Source organism: Meriones unguiculatus, chromosome 7, assembly GCF_030254825.1.
Source record: "Meriones unguiculatus strain TT.TT164.6M chromosome 7, Bangor_MerUng_6.1, whole genome shotgun sequence".
NCBI lineage: Eukaryota > Metazoa > Chordata > Mammalia > Rodentia > Muridae > Meriones > Meriones unguiculatus.
The window spans coordinates 4,841,717-4,857,437 of NC_083355.1; the positions used below are offsets into that span (position 1 = coordinate 4,841,717).

General features: G+C 46.9%; 1 protein-coding gene across 4 annotated transcripts in view; it reads right to left on the reverse strand.

Moving 5' to 3' along the window:
* Positions 1-15,236, reverse strand: part of Tnrc6c (trinucleotide repeat containing adaptor 6C) — a 116,068-nt gene extending 100,832 nt beyond the window's left edge. For 3 of the 4 annotated variants that reach the window (XM_060386319.1, XM_060386318.1, XM_060386317.1), the window contains exon 1: positions 14,803-15,234. In XM_060386319.1, coding sequence (XP_060242302.1) covers positions 14,803-14,873 — 71 coding nt within the window. In that variant the 5' untranslated portion in view covers positions 14,874-15,234. Of the gene's footprint in view, positions 1-14,802 lie in introns of all 4 variants that reach the window. The other variant, XR_009592691.1, reaches the window with a different exon arrangement.
* Between the last annotated feature and the right edge of the window lie 485 nt (positions 15,237-15,721).

The window sequence follows — 15,721 nt, forward strand, 5'->3', positions numbered from 1 at the left end:
TCCACCTGCCTCTGGAATAATTTTATATTTAAGCATTTGTGGATTTTTTTTCAGGGTAAAGAAACTTCCTTCCCCACCTTACAAATTATACTAATCAATTACTATGGTCATGTTCATGAGAGGGTTAAAGTAATAATCACTCTGTAGACTTGAATTACTTCTTTGAACTTACAGTAATGCATACACAAGTAGGTAATTACAGAGCAGAGGAGTGATGGAGAAACAGTCTTCATGCATCTTTGTGCTGTGTGGTAAGCACACACACACTGCACAGGTACATTATTAAGCATCTCCTCCAGCTGAGATAGCAAAGGCACCCAGAAATTAAGCCAAAGTCACCTCACAAGTGACATATCTAGGAAAACAAACCAGAAGTGACATTCTCAAGACCATGCTTGACAGTGGTTGTCAGAAACTGGTATCAACTGATCAGAAAGAGAAATAAGGATAAGGTGAAGTTTTCATACCTATTCTCCCTAAGTTAAAGGAGTATGCTGGAAGACAGTATCTAAAACACTTAACCTTGACCATCATCTTGACAAGAACTACAGTCACCTGGGAGACAAACTCCTGGGATGCCTGTAGGGTGTTTTCAGGGAAGTTTAACTGGAGAAGACTGATGGGGGGTGTGGGGGGGGAGCTCGAGACAGAGACAAAGAGAGAGAGATATTGAGATCTCATGGGCTGGGATCCTGGACTGAAAGGCACCAGCTGAGCACCAGCATTCTGTCCAACTGAAGATGCAACGTGCCCAACCAGCAGACTCATGTTTCCACTGCCATGATGCCTTCACCATGATGAAGATGTATTTATTATGTATTTTTTATGTATTATTATGTATTTATTATGTATTATTATGTATTTTTAAAGATGTATTTATTATGTATACAGTGTTCTCTCTGCATGTGCACCTGCACGCCAGAAGAGGGCATGAGACCTGATTCTAGATGGTCGTGAGCCACCCTACGGTTGTTGGGAATTGAACTCAGGACCTCTGGAAGAGCAGCCAGCACTCTTAACCTCTGAGCCATCTCTCCAGGGCACCCCCACCCCCACGATGAACTCTTAATAAACTCTTCTTTCCTAAAATGCCTTTACCAGGCATTTCGTCACAGCAACAAGAACAGTAACTAATCTACTATTCTCCTGGCCCAACCCCATCTTTTTGCGTGACAGTACACTCTATTTTACAAAGTAATGGTAAAGACTGTATGCGGTTTCTATTCAAATGTCTCACAGGCCAAGGCTAAACGACAGCCACCAATAGCAGCTGAGCATAGTGGTGCACGCCTTTGATCCCAGCACTTGGGAGGCAGAGGCAGGCAGACCTGTGGGAGTTTGAGGCCAGCCTGCTCTACACAGTCAGGACAGCCGGAGCAACACAATGAGACCCTGGCTTGAAAAAGAAAGAAAACAACAAAACATAACAAAAAAAAAAAAAAAAAAAAGAAAGAAAAGAAAAGAAAGAAAACGATCACATTAACTTTCATTTTGTCAAAATTTTACTTGTGTACAAAACTCCAAACTCTCAAAATCACAATGTTTTTCTATATTCTCATATTCGTCTTCTCTCCCTCCCTCCTTTCCTCTATGCCACAGTCTGGCCTCAAACTTACAGCAATCCTTTGGCCTCAGCCTTCCAAGTTTCGGATGACAGGGGTGAGCTAGCACATATGTATTTATATTTTCAAAACAACATTTTAGCTGCACATGGTGGCACATGCCTGTAATTCAGTACTTGGTAGGCCGAGGTGTATGAATTTATATTCATATTATTTATATTCAGCCTGGACTGTACAAGAGCCTATGTCAGAAACACAGAAAAACAGATTTACTCACAAAAGGATAAATATCTGAGATGATTACTTTGCTAGAAGAATGAAAGATTTTAACATTTCAGCTGTACACAGCTGCTTTTATAAGATAGACTGCTGTGTCCCAATCATGTCAACCTAACTAGACCTGAAATCAACTAAGAAACATGGCACCCTGAAGTGGGTCTGTGAGGGCATTAACTGAAGGAGGAGTTCCTCTTCCAGAGTGAAGGTGTCTGGCCCAAAGGTCCCCAAGGAAGCAGTGCTCTTTTCTTGCTGTCTTTACTGCTTGCTGGGCGTGTGCGTCTGTCTGTCATCCTGCTAACATCTTGCACCACTATCAGACCACTATCAGCTTTTCTGAGCTGTAACATGGAATGAAGACTGGCAGGGCCTCAGGAAGCTTCCAGATCTTAAGCACCAGATTGGGGCACTATTGAGGCACCCATCTTTGAAACTGTGGAGCTAACAAGAGCTTAGCTCCAGGGTGTATAGACAGCCACTACTGAACTGCCCACTCCCTGTAGGAATCCAAAACTCTTCTTTTATACTATGCAGCAATCACATATCCTATCAGGCCTGTTTTTGGAGAGAAGCCTGACTAAACAAGTGACCTCCCCCTCCTCCACTGTCTTTCCAGGGAGACCCAACTTTTAAGACATTGCTTCTTCCTTCCACCCACACAATTCAAAACTGCATCTCAACACACAGTTATTATCCTGATTGTGCAGATGATTTTACAAGTGCTACTTATCAAAATATACTGACTAGCATATTTTAAATATGTACAGACTAATTTATGAAGAAAAAAAACCTCTTAGTATATATGCTAAACAAAAAGAAAAACTCAGTGGGGCAGTGGTAGCACCTGCCTTTAATCCCAGCACTTGGGAGGCAAAGGCTGATCCATCTCTGAGTTCGAGGCCAGCCTGGTCTACAGAGCTACTTCCAGGACAGCCAGGGTTACACACAGAGAAACCCTGTCTCTGGGGGGGAGGGGAGGGGAGGGGAGGGGAGGGGAGGGGAGGGGAGGGGAGGGGAAAGGGAAAAAGGGAAAGGGAAAAAGGAAAAGGGAAAAAGGGAAAGGGAAAAAGGGAAAGGGATAAAAAAAAAGAAAACCTCAGGAGGAAAAGAAGGTTCCAGCCTCTTGATAAGCATTATTTTTATCACCTCAGGGTCTGCAGCTGTAGAATGTACACCAGCCACTGAAGAATGTATTTGCTCATCTTCCTTGGGCTTGTATTTCCATTTTACCAACTTAGTAATTTTTAACTTTTCTTTGGTTTCTAGCAAGAAGACCACCATTTGAAAGAATGTTTGTCAACTAAAATGCTTTACAAGTTTTCTTTTTTTGACATTTGCCTATGCACAGAGGCACAGGACTAGTTTCTCTAGACTGAAAACTGAGCTTGGCATAGCAAGCCACACTACTTCTTTGTTTCTCAGTTTTCTCTGCAGAGCAATGCCATTTCTTCTCTGTCTGTCTGTTGTTCAGTGCTAGGGACGGAAAAGAAAGCCTTCTGCAGGCTAGGAAAGCACTATCCCACTGCCTAGAGCTATACTTTAAATAGTTTACCTAGTTAAGACTGATGTTGGAAATACAGCAGGTAAGCTAGAGATGATGCTTGTTAATAACACTGTCACTTCGAGAATCACCATGACCTTGACCATACAGGACAAACAACAATGCTAATGCCAACCTAAAACTATGCAAAACACAAAGTCTTCCATACTTTTAGCAAAACACCACATGTCAGAAATAAAAGCATTATCAATTTTAGTATGGACCAAAGCTCTGATGTATAAGACCATCTTTCTCTCAGTCTGAAGACCCTTAGTAAATTTTCAGAGTTGTATAGTCACAATGATAAGGATTTAGAACATTATTTCCCAAAGAGCCCCTGTGCCCATTTTTAGTCAACACCTTCTCATGTTAGCCTCAGACAACCACCGGTATACCTTAAGTTCCTGCGGATTTGCCCTTTCTGAAGCCATCATAGATGTGAATTCCAGCTTCTTTACTTCATATATATTTTTGTCTGTTTTACAGTGAAGTGATGGAATCCACCTCAGGCAAGTACTTTTACACTGGGCAACATCACGTCACAGTATATTCTAGGATTGGATTACTGATGTTGCTGCTCAGTGAATGAATGAATGAATGAACAAATGAATGAATGAGAGAGACAGAGTCTCAGTGCTGGCTTGGCACTGGCTATATGGACTAGGCTAGCCTGGCATTCATAGACATCCATCTGCCTTTGCTTCCTGAGTGCTGGGATTAAAGGCAGGCACCACCTCACCATACCTGGTTCCGTGACTTCTAATTATTGAGCAGCACCCCAAAGCACACACCACACTTTACACACTTCCCAGTGGACAGTCACCTGACTGTCTTTTGGCGGCCATTCCAACAGGTGTGAAGCAGTGCCTCACTGTGGTTCCCAGCACTTCCCCAATGTCTAGGGCATGCCAGCCATCTGATGAGAGGTCTGTTCAATTCTATTTTAAAGTGGGGTATTTTGCTACTACCTTATGATGGCTTGTTTTTTGTTTTTTTTTTCCAGGCATGGGACATGTCTTTAATCCCAGCACTTTGGAGGCAGAAACAGGCAGATCTCTGTAAATTCAAGGCCACCCAGGTATGCATAATGAGACACAGTCTCAAAACAAAACAAAACAAACAAACAAAAAACACAAAAAAATATTCTTACTATTTTGCCCAGGCTGGTTGGTCTCAAACTTCTGGGCTCAAGTGATCTTCCTGCTTTTATACCAATTTCAACTACTTAACATTTGTGCCTCTATTAAAATCACAGCAGCAAACTAAAAAAGTAAACCCTAGCCAAATAAAGAAACAAAAGACAACTTGCTTATCCAAAGTCAGATGTATGATTCTCTCTACGTGGTAAGACTTTGAGGCTTACAATACTACATTCCTATGAACTTCTGTGTTAAAGAACCAAAAGAAAGACACACTGCTGTAGAAAAATGGGTCAAGTGAGGGAAATTGCTTTCCCACTGAGATTTGAGATTGAATAGGAAGTGGCTGAATTAGACAGAAGAAAGGCAGGCATCACCCATTCATACATGGCTTTTGTATATCAAAGGCTCGGCTTCCTTTGCACTTAGCCCATTAACTAAAGCATTCCAGTTTCAAGGTGACACAGATTCTTCCTCCTCCTTTTTCTTCACAGCAATGTCTCCCCCTTTTCATAAGTTATATTAAAACTAGAATCTTTAAACAGACTTGAATTTTTCAGTAAAATTAATTTTCAAATAATGCTCTAAGAAAAACCTGCTGCTGCAGCAGAATAAAAATAACCCACACGTTCTACTTACGAAGGACCTGCCTGAGCCATCTTGATGCCACAGTCAGGAATCTGGGGAAGGACATTTACACTAGGGTTTTCACACGTGAGTACTGTTTCTTCTACACACATCAAAGGCGTTTCATTTAGAGCCCCAAATGACACTGACTGGGGCTGTCAACTTCCAGCCTCATTAGAGACATATGTACCACTGGTTAAGAAATCTTTTATGAATAGGCCAGATACTTCAGATCAAATATGGAGTATCAAAGATCCCCTAGATGTTAAGACTGATAAAAATCACTCAGTCAGCCTGAATGAGAAAGTGTCACAGAGCCACGGAGGTGGGGCGAACTGAAGATAGGTAAGCCAGGCCTCTTCTCTCATCTATGTAGAGAATAAACAAGGTAATTCACTTAGCGATTTCAACTTGGCACTGACAAGCACTCCTTAGCTAGTGCCACTGTGGCACTGGGAATCCTTTCCTGGGCTGCACTTCTTGGCTTAACAGAGTGCACACTGCTCCTGCACCCAGGGTTCCTTTACTCTATCGCTAATGTGCAGAACTTCAGGAGCGCTAAAGAGAAAGGATGTGGGGATAATAAACTTCACAAGGGAAGCCAATGAGAATTTTGAGTATATCTGCGGGTTGAATTCTGAAACTTATGTGTGTTAAGACTAATTTAAGATTCACTTAGAAAAATCACAAGTCAGAAAATAAATATTATTTGGTCTTAGGATTTACCAAATCAAAGTTCTACCACCCCAGGTTAAATAGATACATGGAGGCTATTTAAATAACTATATCTAGGGAGTGGGAGTATAGCTCAGTGGGACACCCTTGCTTAGCAGGCATGAGACTCTCAATTGGGTTCTCAGAATCACAAACATGAGTGAATGAATAACTACATGTAAAATTTTTGATAAGACTAGTTAAGAGGCAATAAAACCCTTATTAAGTGAACAATAAGCTTCACATATATGTTAATCAGGTGACTCAGCTTGGCCAGAGTGACTCCTTCCTTGGACTGTTTTCAATGGGCTTGTATCTAAAGACAACAGTCCAATTATTAGTATTATTGTTATTATTTATCAAACCTAAAATTTTAACGTCTGTGACAAATACCATGTGCTGTACTTTCTCGATTTTACTGGGGACATTCACTGACAGTGCCAGGGCCTCGGAAAAAAGGAGCTATCCATTCCTCTAGGTACCCACACAAAATCGTGATGCGAGGATCTCCACAATGTCCACTGAGGTGGACTCCATATCCTTCTGCTATTCCTCCCAACTAGGCTGAGTAGCTGAAAGCTCAGTCATTATCTTCAGAGGCTAAAAGCTGAGCAACAGCATCAGTCACCAACTCCTGTCTTTCCCTCATGATGCTGTGGAAGCAGCATCTCTGAATAGAGGACTCAGAGCTGAAACTACTTATTTATAGATTGGTACTGTGCACAGAGAAACGTCTCCAGTAACCAGGTGTAGCAATGACCCTGAAAATACAGTTTTAAGATTTACTGTTATTACTGTGTGGGCATGCAGCATGTGCACAGGTGGCTGTGGGGCCCCCTGGAGTGCCGGGCTGCGGGGAACAGAACTCTGCTCCTCGGCAAGGGCACTCAGTGGTCTTAACCGTTGAGCCATCTCCCCAGCCCCTGGAAATTTTTATCTTAATATTTACAAAACATCATAGCTGTTATAGGAAGATGAACAAGTCATTCCTCCTAACAAGTAACTCGAGCCTAATAAAGACACGGCCACTAATGAAGACACTGGCACTAATGTACAACCAGATAAGTGCAATATTTAATGTTAAGTACAACGATGGCTAAGATTCTCCTCACCTGTCTGTGGAAAATGAAAAACAAATTTAACCTGTTTTAAAGTTTCTCAAGCAGAATGTGGTGGTATACCTGTAATCCCAGCACTCAAGAAGCTGAGGCAGAACAACAGTGAGTTCAAGGCTAGCCTGAGCTACATAGTAAGACCCTGTTTAAAAAACAAAACAAAACAAAACAACAACAACAAAACAACAAATAAAGCTTCCCCATTCTATTCTAAAGGAATAAAAAAAGAAAAAGCTTATTTTGTTTTTTACTTTTTTGTCTTTGTTAAACAAGAATCTATTGTTCCTTAAGTTTATAAAAGTTATGTTTGTCTAACTTAAAAAAATGTTGTAACTCAAAGGGGGCAAAAACAACAAAACTACCAATGTAGCTATATGGTAATATTTTTGTGATAACACAACCTTTCTTCTGTGCAACTATGAAAATGTTTGCTTTTTCTTTCTTTTGGCCAATATTCCATGTCTACAGGGTTAAAAGTCTATCTTGGGATGCTATGTAAGTGGTCAGTTTCTTATAGTAGGACACTCAGAAAACTTGCTTTCACTGAGAGTATTCACCATAATTAACAGCAGAATTCCACTCTCACATGGCTGACTGCATGCCTGGGTTTTGCTCTGATCCCAGTTTCTACCTCAGGACAAAAACTCACACAATAAGCTCTCTTGCCATAACCACATCTACCAAGGAGGACATTTCTACAGGATACACCCCACAACAGAGCAGCAAGCCAAGCGACTTGCCTCTTAGAATTCCTTTCTTCTGACACCCACAGCAACCCTGTGTGTTTTGTCCTACAAATTCTTAGCACCTCTTAGTTCCATCCCATCATTGTGCAGCCCTGGCCACCTGTCTCACACAGCCAGTCACACACACTGCCCATAATTTGAACACTTACGTCTGTTCAAGGGATGCTCCCCATCCACCACTGTTCATGTCAAGCCCATCAACAACCACCAATAGTGTTCAAGCAGGCAAACAATGATGGTTCTACCCAATACCAACACAAAACTAACAACATAAAACTAACACAAACTCACCAACACGAACGCTAAGTCCCAGTGCTCACTTAAGTTGTTAAGAACTCTGAGCCCCTTTGTGTCTCAGCTATGATGTCCCCTAAAACTGTTTTGCCCATTGTCTCCTTGCAGAGTTCTCAATTTCATCCAAGGAAGTTCCATCTTTCAGGACCAAGACTTTTCAAACCAAGTTTTGTGTGTCCACACCATTACCCCATCAAGCCACTTTCTCTTCTGACTGACTGGTGGGCATGCCCTCAGCCTTTCCCAAAAGTAGTTGCCTTGAACTACAGCTTAGTCCGGAGAGGCTAAGTTGTGACTGATGGTCAGGGAAGACTGGGAAATACTGGACTTCTCTAAGCGTCTGTCTTGAAACTCACCTTTTCAAAGAAGATAAGGGAAGTATAGGACTACCCAAGTATATACCACCATAGATTTTTGCCAAATTTCCATATGTGCATGTGGCTGCCTCCAAACCTTTCTTGATTGTTCTCTCTTTGTTGTCTTTGTTAAACAAGAATCTATTGTTCCTTAAGTTTATAAAAGTTATGTTTGTCTAACTTAAAAAAATGTTGTAACTCAAAGGGGGCAAAAACAACAAAACTACCAATGTAGCTATATGGTAATATTTTTGTGATAACACAACCTTTCTTCTGTGCAACTATGAAAATGTTTGCTTTTTCTTTCTTTTGGCCAATATTCCATGTCCACAGGGTTAAAAGTCTATCTTGGGATGCTATGTAAGTGGTCAGTTTCTTATAGTAGGACACTCAGAAAACTTGCTTTCATTGAGAGTATTCACCATAATTAACAGCAGAATTCCACTCTCACATGGCTGACTGCATGCCTGGGTTTTGCTCTGATCCCAGTTTCTACCCCAGGACAAAAACTCACACAATAAGCTCTCCATCACCAGCAGGTCAATCCCAAAAAGTCCATTCTTCCACTGTGGCAGCGCACACAGAAGGCGGCATCAGGGCCAAGGATAAGCCCTGGCTTTGGAGGGCCTGAGGCACATGTCACAGCTGCCTGACAGCCAACAACACCATCTACACCAGCCAAGTCCCCTCACATCCATACTTGACCAGAGTAGCCACACTTATTAGCTAACACAAAGAAGGTGCTCTAAAAGCATGCTGCAGGATGGGTGGATCACCATGCAAAGGAAGTGAGATTAAGAGGCTATGTTAAAAGCTACACTATTCCCATCTGTAAGGGCATGCACCCCTCTCCCACAGCTTCCGAAGAACTTTGTTGTTGATCTCTTGCCTCAACAAGAATGTAATCCGTGAGCCCTTAACTGCCAGCCCCCATCTGCAGATCTAGTTTAATTTCTGCTGGCTATTCTAACTTGGGTTCTCCTTCTTAGTTCAAAGAATAATTAAAAAGAAATGATCTTTGGGAATAAAAAGTATACAATATCTTTGCCAGGGTCAATCCAAGAAAGTGATGTTTGTTTGTTTGTTTGTTTCTTTCTTTCTTTTTTGGGGCGGGTTTTTCGAGACAGGGTTTCTCTATATAGCCCTAGCTGTCCTGGACTCATTTTGTAGACCAGGCTGGCCTCTAACTCACAGAGGTCCTCCTGCCTCTGCCTCTGCCTCACTGAGTGCTGGGAATACAGGCGTGCATAACTGTGCCCGGCTCAGGCAAATGAGTTTTTGCTGTGAAAGATTTTAGTTTTACCTATCAGTACACACAGAGTATGGCATGCACAGCATACATTCCCAAGAACCACTCTGCCATGAATGTCCATTTGTGTCAGTCTTGTCAAAAGACTACACATGATGGCAAAGGACTTCACGAGGGATAGTTTTCTGGCTGCTGAGAATAACCTGACTCAATGCTGTGATACAGCTCAAGCCTTCTGAAGAAGGATGCATGACTATATAAAGAATATTCTTGCCAGGCAGTGGTGGCACACACCTCTAATCCCAGCACTTGGGAGGCAGTAGTGCAGGCGGATGAATCTCTATGAATTTGAGGCCAGCCTAGTCCACAGAGCAAGTTAGTTCCAGGACAGCCAGGGCTACATAGAAAAACCCTGTCTCAAAAAAACCAAAAGAATATTCTCTGCCAAAAGGTCTAAAGAAGGAAGACTGAAGGCTCCCAGGGGATCATTTATTATACAAAAAGGTGATGCCTACAAAGAATGCTATCAGCTTCAATGATAATGAGCTGACAATTAAAAAAAATTGTTGTGGCAGAAAGGTTTATGAAGAGGCAAAATGGAAAGTAAAGCCCGTCAGACCAACCCAGCCTGTGCCCCGGGGAAGAGTCTCCCAAAGGACTCCTCAGCCTTGTGACTGCGCATGGCCAGGTGATCTCGTGTTTGTAATAGGAAAGATGTGTTACAACAAATAGCCCAAAAAGGGGGGGGGGGGAGTTATGGTAACAACTCCATATTCTAATTTCTAGAGAAGCATTTATATTCATTGGTCTGCAAGAGGCATATATTCCAGAAGCCACATTCTTAGCCAGTCTTCATCACAACTGAATCACAGCTGAGACTCTGAGAGCCACGAGTTCACATGAGCAAGAAGGCTGCTTTCCTGCTGTTGTGGCGTGGTACAGCTGTGAAAGGCAGGCTCAGGAGAGTGTGCACACTGTCGGAGCTGCCTCAGGGATGTTTCATGGCTGGGTGCCCAGATTGTCTAGCTCTGCACACAGCTCTGTAGTGTTTTGAGGGCTACAGGGGAGGAATGCATTCTTAAATTAACAAACAGCCCTCCCTCCCTGCATAGCTTCTTCATCCTCTCAAAGCCTCTTAGGCCAAGGAAAGAAGTCACGTTTAGTGTAATTCCAAAAATGTCCCAAAGTGTATGGAGCTGCACAGCACTTTGAACACAAAACATCATTATGTCGAAGTGGAGGATGAAAAATAAACCAAACACGCTCTGGGCATTTACCTGTTTCACATCACTTACATGGGTTCTCTGCAAGGTTATAGGTATTTCTTAAGTAATTATATTTCTGAAAAACTACGTATAACCTGAAAATTTATCAATGAGAATATATTTATGTGTTAAAGTCTATTTTTAAAGGTATATTATTTTATAAGAAACACTCTCCTCACAACAGCTCGAGTATTTAAAAGCCAATTTGTAAAAATTTAATTTGCCTAATCAAACTGGCTTAAAGAAAGTAACTGTAAAATTCTATCCTCTAAATGGTAACAATGGTTCACAATGATGCTCCTCTTTCCTTATTCAAAGCTAGGATGTCTTCAAATAAGGTGATTAAGATGGTAAGTATCTTTAAGGCCCCTTCACTGAAGCCACTTATCCTGACAGAGGCCTTCATCACCTGCTCATCTCTCAAGAGACTTTCCTCCTACTCACCTACCACACACAGCAAGACCCTTTGAAAGAAAGCCAGAATAAAAGGTAAAGCCTATCTGACTGTCTCAAAGAAATTTTAGTCAAAGGAATCCAAACCCAACCAGACAAAAATGTCACCTGGCTTAGTTCCGGGTGACAAGAGCACACAATTATTGCATTAAAGGCCACTGCTTAACAAAAAGGTGGCAGCAATGAGGAGGAACACTGTCCTTTAAAGTTTCAAATAGTCTCCAAATGACTTGGCTACTTTTTAGCCAATGATGTCAAATGAAACAATGCACTTCACTTCAGCATAACCAGCATTCAACTACTTATTCCAAAATGCCAAGTTGAAAAGCATAAATATAAACTTGTTACAAAGTCCTTTTACTAAGGACTATATCTGCCACTTGTGACAACACAGCACTAACCATAAAGAGGACCAGCATTTACTAGAGCCCCAACCACCACCAAAACATTTAAACCCCAAGAATGCAAAGTGGAATTAAGAGTAACCCTTTGCCACTCTCAGGGTCTAAGCTTTGATACCTTATTAAATCGTGGGGCAAAGTCTTTTCAGTATGAGTAAACAAAGTCTCAGCTATTCAGATCCACCCCATGAACAATAAAATCAGTTCTGTCAGTATAACAGAATCCTACATTTTAAAAGCCTCATTTTGTATAATTTTTCTCAATAAAAGCATCTTAGTGGGTGCCACAACTGAACCGTCCAAAGCAAGGTTCACCTCTTCTGTTCTGGAAAAATGTCATTTTCTTCAAGGTGCCCTCTGCCAGCCAAGTTCAACTGGCTTGGGATGTCTTATCTAACTCAGCCTCTCACTTTGTAAGGAAGAAAGTCTGCAATCCAGAAATATAATTGTCAGCACCTCCACACAGTTCAAACTGTCCCCTCAAGTCACTCGAGGGACATTTTCAGGGTGTCAACTAATTCACATAGTCACTCCAAAGAACGACAGCAAAGTGCATAAAGTAACAGCCTACACAGTCAGGGGCCATTCAGAGATGTGGTCATGAACGTACTGGCTTTGCTGGCTAACGTGCACACCAGGCACCCAGAAAACCACCACCCGGAACCGGGGTAACACAATGGGCGCAAACCAGCCAGGAGACCCCGACGTGCAATTCCCTGAAGATGCCCAAGCTGGCCATCAACGGAGCACCATTTTGAGTTTCGAATCTACGCTTCACGCCGAGAAGGCAAGGAGCAGACCACTCAAATGGAGGTTTTCATCTGGTGAAGGCAAAGGTTGGAGACAACTCAACTAATTACACGCGGAGGCACCCGCACTGTCAGCTGTCTCAGAACGCCATAGGTGCAGCCCGGCTCCGCCGGCTCCTCCTCCCCGGGCTCCCGCACAGCATCCCAGCACCATCCTTCATCAGGATTCCTCCAGCTACGCGCAGCGCGCGCGCCAACCGTCTCCTCGCCCGGCCAACGCACGGGCGGTGGGGGGTGGGGTAGGGGACAGCTTCAGGTCCACATCTGCAGGTTTTAACTGCTACGATCGCATTCGCTACGTTTCACCTACTTGGCGAAGGCGCCGACCAAGCATCCCTAAGAGCAGAGGCGGCGTCGGGGCGCTCGCGTATCCTTATGTGTTAATGCGGCCGGGGAGGCTGCAGTGGCGGCGGCGGCGGCGGCGGCGCGTCTTCCTCGCCCGCAGCACTCCGCAGTCCGTTTGCAACACCGTTACACATAGATCCACCTCATCTCACAACTGCAGGGGGCCCTCGGGGTCGCGAACGGCTCGCCAAACGACGCCACAGTGCGGATCGGTGTATGCCACCCTTCGGAAACGCACGGGCTGCAGGGGACCGTGCAAGGAGAGCCGGTCTCATCCTCCGCAGCAGTGTAAAAAGACAGAGCCGGCGCGGGAGGGACGGCTCAACGTCCGAGCCCCGGGTGCCCCATCATCCCCACGCCGCACGCCCGGCCCGGCGCTCGCTGCCCGCGCCTCTCCTCCCGCCCGTCAAGCCCCGGCCGGCGTCGCACGCGGGTCGCTCGGGGCCGCCGCGCTCCGGCTCGGCCGAACAAAGGGCCCGAAGACCTCGGGGCGCAGCGGCGGCGGCGCTCTCACCTGGGCTCCGTCCCCGGCGGCGGCTCCGCGGGGCTCCGGCGGCGCGGGCCTGGCGGTGGAGAGGTCGCTCTCGGCCGCCCGGGGCCCTCGGGGGCGCTCCGGCGGCGGGGGCCCGCTCAGCGCCGGCGCCGCGGGATCGAGTCCGGGCGCGGGCGGCGGGTGGGCGGCGGCACGTCCCGGCAGGTCCAGGTCCAGTGCCCGCGACGCCGCGACGCGCCCCGCTCCTCGGTGTCGGCGGGCCGCGGCTCGGGACGCAGCCCGGGGAGGAGGCGGCGACGGCGGCGGGCGGCTGGGCGCGGGGCCGCTCCGCTCCCTCCGCCTCAGGCTCCGGCTCCGGCTCGGGCGGGCCCGCGGCGGCGGCGGCGGGAGTGCGACGGCGCGGGAACGGCCTGTCACGGGGGCGGCCGGGGCGGCCCGGCAGCTCTCAGGGCTGCAAGGCGACGCGGACGGCGACGGCGGCTGAGGCTCCCGGGGCCGTCGCGCTGAGGTGCGGAGCTGCCACCGCGGCCATCTTGTTGCTCTAACTGACAAGAACCCCCCCTCCCCCCGCTCCAGCCAGACGCGGCGCTCGCGCCCTCGGCCCCGCCCCGCGTGGGCCTCCAACAGGAAGTCGTACCGGCCCCCCGGCACGTGACTCCCACCGTATCTGCATACCGGAGGGCAAGATGGCCAATCAGCGCCCTGCTTCTGAGCTCCGCCTCCAGGCACCACTGCAGAGCCCATTGGTTCGTCCCGGAAAGACCACGCCTCCTTTTTCGCCCTTAATACCCGCCCGCGCTGTGGTGGCCCAGTCCGCGCGGGGAGCGCGCGGGGGTGCGAGCTGCGCGCTCTGTACGAGCGTCGGACGCGCGCTTGTCTTGGAGCTGGCCTTCCTTCCCGGTCAGTGCGTAGAGCCGTGCGGAACGCTCCCCGTGGCCGCTTGCCCTCCGGCTTCTGGGCACTGTGGCTCCGCGCTGGCGAGCCCACCGAAGGGGCGCAGCCTCAGTTCTACGCGGCCGCCAGCTTCTCCGGTCCTGCGCCCCGCGGCGTCCCGGCTTGGCGCGGCGTTTTCGCCCGGCGGCGCTGGCCCTTTGCGTGCGGCGCCTAGAAACCTGGCACACGCACCGGCGCGCGTCCGGCCCGTGCCGTGCACACGCCCTGCACCTCCCCACGGTGCACACACGTACGTGCGCGGGCCGCGGCCTGCAAGCTCGCTGCGCGCTCCTGGCAGCTGCCTCCTTGCCCCCTCCTTCTTTCGGCGGCTCCCCCGGGAGTGCCCCGCTGCGAGCCAAACAATCCCGGCCGCCAAACGGCCCCCCCGGGGAGGCCTGCAGCCCCCGCAGCTCCCGCACCCCGCCGCGCCGCGCCGCGCACGGGACCTGCCCACCCCGAGGCTCTGGGCTCGGACCGCTACACACCCCGCGTCTCCTTCCTGGCTCTCGGTAGCCCGCGGTGGTCCTCCATTCCTTGGCTCCTCCTCGGTGTGCATAGTAATCCGTGCTGGGTAAGGTCCGGCGCCGTGTGCGCTCCAAACAGTCCCCTTCAAGTTTCGGTTCAAGACACGGGAAGATTTTGAAGGCTCGTGTTTTCCATTTTCATGGAAGGTCGTGGAAGGAGCCTAGTTCCTCTCCGCTCCCCACCCCCAACTCTCCTGCTCTGGAAGATCGGCGATGATTCTGAAAGTTGCCGGTGCTGTGAGAGGCCATTCCCTGTCTGTGACTCCCCGGCTGGAGAAGACACGACGCTCTGGTACCTTCACGACGCAGTTCTGCTGCCGCCAGCGTCATGCTTTGAAATGTTTGTGGATGAAAGGGACACAACAGACTCCCTGCTCTCGTTTCCCTTCACTCCTTTCTTCTTTCTGCTATATTTTAAGCCCTCGAATCGTCAGATTTCACTTACTCTCCGAAGGCATCTTCAAACGTCTGTTGTGTTGTGTATCGCCCATCCTGAAAATCCACATCCCCTAGAAAGATCTGAGGGCAGACGTGGCTCACACAGAGACTTCTGCCTTTTCTGTTCAGTATTTTATTGACTTCAGTTTAATTCTTGACTGCTGAGAACCTGCATCTTTTGTGTCTCTCAAAAGTACAGATATTATCACATGATTCAGGAAGAAGCACAAATAGCATTCTGCAGATACATAGCATGTACTAGGTAGATTCCTAAATCTACGAGGAGCCCAGGGTCTGGGTGGAACAACACTGTAAACTTCAGTTATTGGAATATTGAACCAAAATGACATCATTTAGCATTTGTCCTTGCTGTTGGCTTTGTGATCATGACCTTTCCGCACCTCCAGGTTCCTTTGTGATGGGCCCCTCCCCTCGAGCACAG